This window comes from Panthera uncia (assembly GCF_023721935.1).
Source record: "Panthera uncia isolate 11264 chromosome E2 unlocalized genomic scaffold, Puncia_PCG_1.0 HiC_scaffold_19, whole genome shotgun sequence".
In the NCBI taxonomy this organism is placed as follows: domain Eukaryota; kingdom Metazoa; phylum Chordata; class Mammalia; order Carnivora; family Felidae; genus Panthera; species Panthera uncia.
This window is the reverse complement of record NW_026057588.1, coordinates 23,077,087-23,089,512: the sequence shown is the minus strand read 5'-3', so window position 1 is coordinate 23,089,512 and position 12,426 is coordinate 23,077,087. Positions and strand designations below refer to the sequence as shown.

The 12,426-nt window shown below is 36.9% G+C and overlaps 1 protein-coding gene and 1 pseudogene across 1 annotated transcript in view; both read left to right on the top strand.

Moving 5' to 3' along the window:
* LOC125915395 (uncharacterized) overlaps window positions 1-12,426 on the top strand; it is a 53,364-nt gene that overhangs the window by 40,080 nt on the left and 858 nt on the right. The window contains exon 4 of the mRNA XM_049621207.1: window positions 7,486-7,841. Coding sequence (XP_049477164.1) covers window positions 7,486-7,841 — 356 coding nt within the window. The remainder of the gene's footprint in view (window positions 1-7,485; window positions 7,842-12,426) is intronic.
* On the top strand, window positions 3,160-6,246 carry LOC125915219 (40S ribosomal protein S16-like; annotated as a pseudogene).

Here is a 12,426-nt window from a genome sequence, read left to right as displayed (position 1 = left end):
TGCTGGGTCATATAGTAGTTTTGTGTTTAACCTTTTGAGGAAACGTAAAACTCTTTTCCACAGTGGTTGCACTATTTTACATTCCCACAAGCAATGCATGAGGGTTCCAGTTTTTCTATATTCGTACCAGCATTTGTCATTTTCCAATTTTTTTTTAAATAACCTAATCCTAGTAGGTGTGAACTGTTATCTTACTGGGTTTTGATATGCATTTCCCTAAACACTAGCAATGTTAAGCATCTTTTCTGGTTCTTATTGGCCATTTGTATTTCTTCTTTGGAGAAATGTCTATTCAACTCCTTTACCCATTTTTAATTAGGTTGTTTTGGTTGTTTGTTAAGTTATAGAAACTCTTCATATATTTTCAGTATTAATCCCTTGTCAGAAGTATGATTTGCAAGTATTTTTTTCCATTCTGCAGGTTGTCTTTTCACTTTTTTAATAGTGTCCTTTGATGCACAAAATTCTTAATTTTAATGAGATCCAACTTACCTAATTTTTTTTTATTTTTATTGTTAATTGTGGTAACATACAAAAAATATAAAATTTGCCATCATATTTTTAAGTATATAGTTCAGTAGTATTAAGTACTTTCACATCTTTTACTGTTGATCTCCAGAACTTTTTCATCTTCTAAAACTGAAACTCTATAGCCTTAAACAACAACTCCCATTCTTCCCTCGCCCCTGTCCCCACTAACCTCTATTCTACTTTCCATCTCTAAGAATATGACTATTCTAGGTATGTCAGTTAAGTAGAATCACACAATATTTGTCTTTTTGTGACTGGTTTATTTCACTTAGCATCATGTGTTCATGGTTCATCTGTGTTGTAGGATGTATCAGAATCTCCTTTCTCTTTTCTGTTGTTTGGGGCGGGGGGAGGAGCAGAGGGAGAGAGAGAATCTTAAGCAGGCTCCACACTCAGCATGGATCCTGACATGGGGCTCGATCCCACGACCTTAGGATCATGACCTGAGCCAAAATCAAGAGTCAGACGCTCAACCTACTGAGTCATCCAGGCACCCCAGAACTTCCTTTCTTTTTAAGGCTGAATAATATTCCATTGTATGCAATTACCACATTTTCTTTATCCATTTATTGGTTGATAGACACTTGGGTTGTTTCCACCTTTTGGCCATTGTGAATAATGATGCTGTGATTGTGGGTATATAAATACCTCTTTGAGACTCTGTATTCAGTTCTTTTGGATATATTCCCAGAAATGGAATTATTGGATCATATGGTAATTCTGTTCTTAATTTTTTGAGAAACCAACATGAATGTTTTCCATAGAGACTTGTACCATTTTTTGTTCCCACCAGCTGTGCCCAAGTGTTCCAGTTTCTCTGTATCTTTGCTAATATTTATTATTTTCTCTCGTTAGTAGCTGTCCTTTTGGGTGTGAGTTGATACCTCATTGTGGTTTTGATTTGCATTTCCCTAGTGATTAATGATGTTGGCCATCTTTTCAAATCCTTGTTGACCTTGTATATATTTTTGTTTGAGAAACATTTATTCTAGTGCTGTTTGCTCATTTTAAAATCAGGCTATTTGTGGGGCACCTCGATGGCTCAGTTGGTTAAGCATCTGACTTTGGCTCAGGTCACGGTCTTGTGGTTCGTGGGTTTGAGTCCCGTGTTGAATCAGCTGTGCTGACGGCTCAGAGCCTGGAGCCTGCTTCAGATTCTGTGTCTCCCTCTCTTTGCTCCTCCTTCCCTGCTTGTGCTCTGACTCTCTCTGTGTCTCAAAAAAATAAACATTAAAAAAAAATTTTTTTTTTAATCAGGCTATTTGTATTTTGTTGTTGAGTTGTAGGAGTTCTTTATATATTCTGGATATTAACCCCTTATCAGATTCGTGATTTGCAAATATTCTGTTCTGTGGGTTGCCTTTTCACTGTTAACTGTGTTTTTTTTCCCAGAAATTTTAAATTTTGATGCAGTCCAGTTTACCTGTTTTTACTTTTGTTGTCATATCCATTAAACTGTTGTCAAATCCAGTGCCATGAAGATTTTCCTCAATGTTCTCTTAAAGACTTTTGTAATTTTAGTTTTTACATTTAGGTCTTTGATCCATTTTTGAATTAATTTTTGTATAAGGTCTGGGTTAGGGTCCAACTTCATTCTTTTGCATGTGATATACAGTTTTCCCAGTACTATTTGTTGAAAAACCATCCTTTCCCACTAAATGGTCTTGACACCCTTGTCGAAAATCAGTTGACCATATGTGTGCGGGTTTCTTTCTAGTCCATTGTTCTTTATGTTTGTTCTTATGCCCATATTGTTTTAATTATTGTGGCTTTGTAGTTAGTTTCAAAGTTGGGAAGTGTGGGTTCTCCAGCTTTATTCCTTTACAAGATTATTTTGGTTATTCAGGGCCCCTTGTGATTCCGTATAAAAATAAGGATCTGCTTTTCCATTTCTGCCAAAAAGGCTGTTGGACTTTTGATGGGGATTATATTGAATTTATAGATTGCTTGGGTAATACTGACATCTTAATGATGTTAAGTCTTCCTATCTATGAGTATGATTGTCTTTTCATTTATTTAGATCTTGCTTGATTTCTTTCAGCAGTGTGTTCAGCATAAAATCTTAAGTCCTTGGTTAGATTCATTCCTAAGTATTTTATTGGAATTGCTTTTTTAGTTTTCTCTTCAAGTTATTCATCCCTGGTGTATAAAAACAGAGTTGATTTTTATTCTTGTATCTGACAACTTTGCTGAAGTTTGGAAAGTTTTTGGAAACTTTTTTTGGAAATGATCTACTTTTTTTCATGGAACAATGAATGATCCACTTTTAGCATTTCCCAAATGGCTACCCACTTGTCCCTGCACTATTATTAAAAGAGCCATTGTTATCTACCATTAACATAAGTTAATTCCTCTATAGTTGGTATGTAGGCTTGCTAACTGTGACTTAAAATCCAGAAGCATTAAAAGAAAAGGTTGATAAATTTCACTAAGTTAAATTCTTGCATAACAAAAAAAAAATCCCGTAAATAAAGGTTTTTCAAAGAGAAACTGGGGGAAAATATTCATAATATATACCCATAAAAAGGACAATACTTTTTATATTTAAATAGCTTTTAAAATTTGAGGGACAAAAGCTTTTCAGGTTGCAGTGCCAGGCAGTGAGGAGCTCTTGCCCCACTGGTAGCTATGTAGTCCAAGGGCCCTCTACAGTCCATGCAGGTCCTTGGACACAGGAAGGTGGCCAGTGCACATCCTGGTGCATTGCAAACAGGGCAATGGCCTTATCCAGGTGAATGGACAGTCCCTGGAGATGATCCATCAGTGCACACTACAGTACAAGCTGCTGGAACCTGTTGTGCTTCTGGGCAAGGAATGATTTCCTGGGGTGGATGTCTGAGTCTGCGTGAACAGTGGTAGTTACGTGGTCCAGGTTTGCACAGTTCACCAGTACCAGCTCCAAAGCCCTGGTGTACTTATTACTAGAAATATGTGGATGAGGCTTCCAAGAAGGAGCTCACAGACATCCCCATCCAGTATGACTGGACCCTGCTGGTGGTAGTGGATCCCCATTGCAGCAAATCCAAAAAGTTTGGAGGCTCTGGTACCCATACTTCCTACCAGAAATCCTATTGATAAGCCCATTGTGAAGATCAGAGTTCACCTTGGTAATAAACAGTGGTTGTGAGATTTAAGGTTTTGAAATAAAACAAAACAAAAAATTTGAGTTTGGGACAGAGTTCCAAAAACCTGTTGTAAAAATGTGAATCAGACATGAAGGGACAACTCAAAAAAGTAAGACATAGCAATGGCCTAAAGTATATGAAAAAAGTTCAAATTCACTCATAATTATAGAAATGCAAATTAAAATAATACCTATCAATGACAAAAATTTTAAAATATGACCGTATACTTCGTTGGTGAAGCTGTGAAGATATGGATACTCCTATACATTGCTGTTGAGAGTGTGAATTGTTACAATCCTTTGGAAGGGAAATTTGGTAATACCTAAAAATATGTATTTGTTAATTTTTTGACCATTTCTGGGATTTTACCATGAAGATACACCTCCAACAATATAAAAATGCATACATACAAGATACTCACTGCATCAAAGTAGTGTAATGTAATTGCAAAATGTTGGAAACAGTCTAAATGCCCATACATAGCAAAGTGATTAAACTATGGTATGTCCATGCAGTGGAATAATGGAGCTGTAAAAAAAGAATGAGAATTATCTATATCAATTGATACGGAGTGTTGCCAGGATAATATGCTGTTAAGTGACAAAAGTAAAGCACAGGAGTATCCATAGTATACTATTCTTTTGTGTAAGAAAGAAGGAGATAATAAGACAGTACATACACATCTGCTCATTTGTATAGAATCCGTACTGGGAGGATAAACTGGAAACTAAAGTGATTGGTAACCTATAGGGGGTAGGTGGGAAAGGGGTGCATAAAAGTGGGGTGATGGGAACTAGGTATCAGGAATGAGGAAGGAGTGACATTAAAGGGGATGGAGGAAGAAAAGAGCTTTATTCCAAGTTTTTTTCGAAAATAACATCTTCACCGGATACTGTAATGTTAAAAAGAACTGCACATTAATGCTGTAATCTAGTCAGTAAATGTATTTCTTACAGGGGCATAGATCAGCAATTCTGAAACTGCCTTATGTGTGTACTCAAACTGAATAGGTAAATGTTTTAAATAACAAGAACTGGGTTCTCATAAATAAAGAAAAGAGAAGGCTAAAATGAACTCTGTTGGTTTGGGTTTGGTTTGGTATCTGAGATATCAATATATGTGTGGGTTGTTATGCATGTTTCCTACCAGTGTCCACTGAGAGTGACTAAAAGGTATGACACCCCAATAGTAATGAATAAACCTAGGATCCAGTTTTTTATTTCTAAGTAAATATTTTATTTCCTCAAATAAAAGGAACCAGGGCTCCTTGGAGAAGTTGTTGATTCTAGGACTGAGAGAAAATACTAAAGGTGCCTGGGACACCTTGATGTGTGCCAGGTAATAACAAAATGCTTTTAAAAAGGCAGGGGGATATTGTTGAAAAAACATGGGAGTCAACCGGAAAGAGTTCTAATGGCCGAAGCTGGAGCAATTTGAGGAAAAGAAATAATGAAATCACTGGATTATAATTCATAGAATAATGTAAATATCCATGAGTCCATACTGATACAGATAAAAAAAATGGGGAAAATGAACAATTCTCGCTTATAGTAAAATTCCAATTAAAACTGTGGAAAGATGTAAGATATGAGGAAAATAGAAAAGAAATATTAGCTAAACACAGTAATAATTATTGTAGACAAGATCCACCAACTGATTGTAAAATTAGTGAGTGAAAATTTGAGAAGTAAAACTCATATAGATTCAAAGAATGTCCCCCAAAGTATATCTTCATTAATCACAAAGGGAAAGATAGTAAATTTATCAGAATGAAACCTGCTAAAATTTATCTTGATAAATCGCTTAATAAATGATCAAGGTGAACATCACAATAATAAAACATATTGATATCATGAAACCCATGATGTGATGCACTGGGAAGGATTCATCATTTCTGTGTACTCTTGCCAAAATGTATAACCTTAGTCCAGTCATCAGCCAAACCCAAATGAGATATATTTGACAGAGTAAACCAATCAGTAGTCTTTAAGAGTCATGATCACGAAAAATAAGGGAAGACTGTAGCATTGTCAGAGATTGGAAGAAACAAGATATGACAACTAAATATAATGTGGGAGTTTTTTCTTTCACAATGGCCTGTTCTTGCTGAATGAAATCTATTTCTTTGTTTTCTCTTTGAACATTAAAGGCATGTTTCAAAATGTCATATTCTGACATCTTAAAATGTCTGTTTTAGATTGTTCCATTATTTGTATATAGTTCTGAGATGAAGAGTATGAATTCTATTCATGTGTCCCTTCCCCACTGTGCTCTTTTAATGTTTCCCACTTTTTTGCATTTGGGAAATTCTCTATTGCTTTTGGATTTAGCTCTGTATTAAAACAAGTTTTTTTTTTTTTTAATTTTTTTTTTCAACGTTTTTTATTTTATTTTTGGGACAGAGAGAGACAGAGCATGAACTGGGGAGGGGCAGAGAGAGAGGGAGACACAGAATCGGAAACAGGCTCCAGGCTCCGAGCCATCAGCCCAGAGCCTGACGCGGGGCTCGAACTCACGGACCGCGAGATCGTGACCTGGCTGAAGTCGGATGCTTAACCGACTGCGCCACCCAGGCACCCCAAAACAAGTTTTGTTTTTTGGTTATATCTCAATTAGTATGTCTGAAGTGGGATGTTATGCTTCTTGCATTTATTAAATCTACTATATTGATGGAAAACCTTTCTCCCCTATTCCTGTTCCATTTATGAACAATAGGGTAATTGCTTTCAGTGTATTAGGGACTAAATAAAGTTACTCACTTTCCTAATATTTATCATGTAGTTAAATATATGGGGTGCTTTTTTGTTTTTTGGTAACTATTTTATGGTTGAGGTCAGAATTTTTTTCTGCTTTTGTAATAGATTATTGATTTATTTGAAATAGTTTAGAACTTAAGTGAGGGTAGAAAGGAATAGAAACCTTTTCCATTTCCACTTTGCCATCTTGGAAGCGTAGGGGAGGAAAAAGGCAGAAAAGTTAGTATTGGAGGAATATGTACTTACAAAGGGCTGGAATTAAAGCTGCTGAAAAGGAAAACTTCCCCCTTCTTACCGCAAGATATTCCCAGATTTGAATTCTGCTGAACCTTTCTCTCTCTCTCTGTAACCCTTTGGTAGGTTTAGGTCACATGTATGTTATGGTTATAGTTTTAAAAAGTACACTGTACAGTGGACCCTAGTGCCATTTAAATACATGACTGCCAGGGGAAATGTGAACTTAGGCAAACAGTTCTTTCATATACCTAAAATACTATTTATATTCATTTACACCAAAATTAAGTATGAAGCCAAAGAAAGTGAAACAGAGAGGTGAAAGAAGAAAAATTCCGTAGTAAATAAGGATTTAGAATGTGTAAAGAATGTGTGAAGTAGCATTCAGATCATGTGAAACAGGGAAGAGGAACACCTAAAAATACTCTGTCAGAAAACATAAGAAACAGGTATTTATCAACCCATTATGGGAGATTTTTTTTCTAAGCATTAAACTTATCTGAAATCTTAATTTGATAGTAGAGAAAAAATTGTGTGGCATTGAGTTCCTAGATTTAAAAGCACAACTTATATTTTAGTTCAAAATCATTTCTTTTATGGTAATGCTTATAAAATTACTGGAAATTTTATTCCTACTGTAAAGTCATCTGCCTGATATAAACTGATGGCAGCAGAACACAGTGTTAAAAAACGTGTGTTCTCCAGATGAAATTTCTGATATTTGATTGGTAAAGTTGATATCAGGTCTGTTTTCAGGTGTGTTGTTTAGTATTCGTAATGATATTATGGTATTCAGTTTTCTTTGATGGCTGAGTTTTTATTGTTTATTTCTTCCACAGAAGTGGACTGTACCATATCTTTGAAAGATTTGCGAATACTGTTTTTGTATGAATTTAAACTAGGACATAGTGCAGCCACAGCAAGTAGAAACATCAATTCTGTCTTTGGAGAAGGCTCTGTTAGTGAAAGGACTATCCGGTGGTGGTTTGAAAAATTTCGTTCTGGGGATCTGAGTCTGAAAAATGAGCCTCGAGGGAGACCCAAATCTGTTTTAAATGAAGATCAATTGAGAGCCATGGTGGAAGCTAACCCCAAAATGGCAATTCGAGGCCTTGCAGCAGACTTAGGAGTTTCTGCTACAACAATTTCTCGACATCTGGCTGCAATAGGAAAGGTTAAAAAGTTGGACAAATGGGTAGGTACCACACCAACTGATGGATGATCATATATGGAGATGATTAGAGATGTTCTCATACCTTAGGATTTGAAAGAGCAGAGACCTATTCTGGAGAGGATCATAAGCTTTGACAAAAAATGAAAGTGGTCTGGACAATGGTTGGATGTTGATGAAGTTCCCAAACGTGTTAAAACTATCGCTGCAACCAAAATGAAGGTTCTAGTAATGATGGTGATCTGCAGAGAGAATATTTATTACTTTTAGCCCAGGCAAAACTAACAGTAGCATCTTATTGTCAAGAAGTTGAAATTATGTATAAAAATCGATTTAAAAGCACTCTGCATTGGTTAACAGACATGGACCTATACTTTTCCATGACAACATTTGACCACTGAAATTGCGGACCACCATAGGGAATAACTGAATTGGGCCAAGAACTTTTGCCACATCCATCACACTCACCTAACCTTTTTTCAACAGATTACCACCTTTTTCATCATTTGGAAGTCTAAGAAACAGAACATTCTCCAATAGAGAACAGTAATTGAAGGATTTGAATAAATGTTAACAATGCTGAACTTTATTAATATGTAATTTAGTATTTGGAAAAATTTATCATTTTGGGAAAGCAGTTATTGCTAGCAGCACATATTTTGGTTGAATGAAACTTTTCTTTTTCTGAAAAATATAACATTTTCATTTTTATATAAAGGCAGTTTCATATGGTTCAACCTAATATCTTCCCAGACCCTGGCAGAACATGAAGACTGAAAGGTACCTAATGTACTGGAAAACTACAAGCTACCCCTGAGTTTTGGGCTTCTTCATTGGAGGAATGTAGAACAACCCAGAGTGTATATATGTTTGAAAGATGCTTAGGAGTCAGCCATGCAAATATCTGGGTATAAAGAAGGTTTTAGAGAGATGAACAGCCTCAACAGAAACTTTCAGGCTCTGAGAAAATATTTTTTGAATAAAGAAATGAAAGCATGTTTCTAACACCAAAAGCCATGAACACAATAGACATGGCACAGTGGTGCTTTTGAGTGGTAGTACTTACTGTCACACAACCAATCCCTTTCATATGTTTTCCATTCTTACTCTTTATTTTTAAAAAAGTGTAAGTGGCCTGTCAGAGACCATAATTAATGGGCTCTTTATGATTTTATAGCTAGATTGCAGTTACTCCTTGTGGCTTCCAGGGATTAAGTTGGCATAAAGATAACTGATGGTCCTCTTCCTGCCTTTCTCCCTCCTGACAACTTGCTGTGTCTATCCTATGAAGGAGAGTTAGGGAATCCTAAAAGCTAAGAGGTGAGAGAAGGACATCCTGGAATGGATCTTACTTGAAGAGAGAGACAGAAAGAGGGAAGAAGGGAGACAATTGGAGGGAAAGATGGAATGGAAATTACCTAAAGTAGAATTGACTGTGAGCTAAAAGATTAAAGACCATGGGATGCATTACTATAAATTAAAAATAAAGATGTCCCTTTCTTTGGGTAACAGTCCTGCGCTATGACAGAGGCTTTGTGAGCAGAGTGCCTTTCAGTTCTAATTTACTCCCCTGGCTGGATGCCCTGGTCTGGAGTCACCTGCTTATTTTACTGCCCCATCCTTGGATTGTCAAGGAATCTATTGAGTGTTTTTGTGGACTCTTGCTTACTCTCAAGAGAGAATGAAGCCTGAGATTTAGCTCAGACTGATAAGGTAACCAGGCTAAAACCAGAAGTATGGGAAGGACTTTATATGAAAGGCAGCAAGTACAAGGGTGAGGTCAAATGGTCACAGAGGGTTGCCCAATGTGAAAGAAAGTGGTGTTGTATAGTTACTTAGTCTGAGTAGTAGTTGCTTTATGGCCATTCATCCTTTCCTCAATTCTCAGACCCCTTGTCAGACTTCAGAGTTGGATCCTAGACTTTTGTCTAAAACAGTTGGTGGATATCCTTGTTCAGCCCAAATGAGTGGTTTGGGGATGGGTAGGCAACCCAAAAAGAAGCAGTGAAATGTGATGAGACATGGAAAGGAGCAGTTATAGAATGTTCAGTTATCCTAGCAATCATCACCTCCAAGAAGGGGTGTAGACTTGAGAGGCAGAAATGGGTCCTGGATTGAGTTGTGCCTTTACTACTATTAGTATATTTTGGTTATGTGAGATGGCAAGTACCCTTTTTGCTTAAACTGTTTTGGAGAGCTGGGCTATTTTGGCAGAAGAAAGATTCCTGACTGATACTCTCCCCTGAGCCTTACTAAACTGTAAAATGAAGTTCATGATACCACCTTGCAGGGGTTGGGGATCAAGAGGGACAATGTAAAGCACAGGCATGGAGTAGATGCCCAATAAGTAGTATTTAATACTATGAAAAGTAAAAGCAGAAGAAACAAAGTAAGGTGTGTGGGATACCTCTGGAGGCCCCTCTGTGTCCACGGTAGCCAGTTGGGGTGAGTTCAGTGCTCACTGAGGCCGGTGCCTGGCTTGGACTGTCCAGAGGTACCCAGCTGTAGAAGAGGGATGACTTCTTCAGTCACTTTGAGCCTGTGGCTTTTCTGTAGTAAGTAGCAACTACAACTTTTTTTTTTTTAAGATTATTTTGAGAGAGATGTGTGAGACCACAAGTGGGGGAAAGGCAGAGAGAGAGGGAGAGAGAGAATCCCAAGCAGCTAACAGTGCAGAGTCCAACACGAGGCTCCATCTCACAAACTGTACGATCATGACCTGAGCCAAAATCAAGAGTTGAACACTCAACTGACTGAGCCACCTAGGTGCCCTGGAACTACAGCTTTAAATTTATAACTGGAAGCTATATTAGATTTTCAAGAAAAAAGAGAAATTTTATACACATAAAGTCCTGCCAAGCATCCCATCTTATTCTCCTTTCCTAGGGAAAAAAAAAAAAAAAGAAAAAAAAGCTTTAAGAGGTTCCTTGGTAGAAACTTTGGTTTGAGTGTCAAAGGAGTGAGATGGAAGCTGCTACATCTCACCTCCCTGCCATTCCCTGGCTTGGGTCCTTATTACAAAAGGAAATATGAAGTGGCTTTGAGTCACTTACGTGACTCTTGATCTTAGGGTCGTGAGTTAGAGCCCTGTGTTGGGGGTAGAGTTTACTTAAAACAAAAAAACAAAGTGGCTCTGAATAGCCATTTTGGTTTATTAAGTACGTAGTAACCGTTATTAAAGAAGCTCCTGCCTGGTCTGATTGCTTATTGTGAGACTAGAGCACCTACAGTTACTTTAATAGCATGCATAAAAGATCTTGGGTAAAGTTAGAGATAGGATCAAAAGCCAGTGCAAAGTAGACTGTTCCAGGACCTGTCAGTAGGTTGGACTCTCTCTTCTTTCTGTTGGTGCTTTGGCCACAGAGCTTCCTTTCACTTCCTTTTATCTCAGCTAATTTGTCCATGCTGCTACTGTTCTTCACCTTATTAACTCTACCTGTCATGCACATTTCCCCCAGGATGTCTTACCTGATTACCCCACCCCACTACAGGTCAGGTCCCCTTGTCAATGGCTTTAGAGCCCCAGTATGGTTCCTTTGTAACTGTGATCACAGTAGTTACATGTTTATTGGTGTGATAGTATATGTTTGTCATCTTCTCTGTTGATTATAAGATTCACAACAGCAGGGACTTTTTTCCTCACAAGATTATACCCCCATCAAGAGCACAAGGTCCAGCACATGGTAGGTACCTAGTAAATGTTTATTAAATGAATAAGTGTTAGGGCCAGTGTCATTCACTTTATAGAAAAATCCTTGTTTTGGTATCAGTGTAAGTAAGGAAAATGTGGATAAGACATAATTGAAAACCTAATGAACAGTGGCTTAAATACGTAGGTTTTGTTTCCTGTAACTTATGAACATTTTCAAACATAAAAACAAAATACCTGAATTTTACAGTGAACACCTGTATGCCAGCCACCTAAATTGACATTACTTTACTTTATGATTATACTTTATCACTTTACCTACCCACATAGCTATCCTTTTTTTTATGCATTTCAATGTAAAGTTGCAGGCATTAGCACATTTCACCCTTAATACTTTAGCATACATATCATTACCTAGAGTTAAATATTTGTTTAAAGTTCTTGTTCTCATAAATTTAAATTTGATAAAATGCCCAAATCTTAATTGTACTCTTCAGTATGTTTTGACAAATGCAAACACTTGTGTAATACAAATCCCTGTCGAAGATACAGACTATTACTATCATCCCAGAAAGTTCTCTCATACCCCTTTTCATTTTATCCCCACTCTTACAAGACCCCAAGAGGCAAAATAACTGCTCTGATTTTTTTTCTACCATGGAATAGTTCTGCCTGTTCTAGAATTACACATAAGTAGAATTGTGCAGGATGTGCTCTTTTGTGTAAGGCTTCTTTTACTAAGCATAATGTTTTTGAAATTAACCCATTTTGTGTGTATCAATGTTTCATTCCTTTGAAAAGCTGATTAGTATTCCATGAAACAAATATAACAGTTTATCTATTTACCTGTTTGATGGACATTTGTGGGTTTTTTTTTTTTTTTCAGTTTGAGCCTATTTTGAATAAAGCTGTTATGAATATTCTTGCACAAGTCTTTTTGTGGACATATCTTTTGTATCT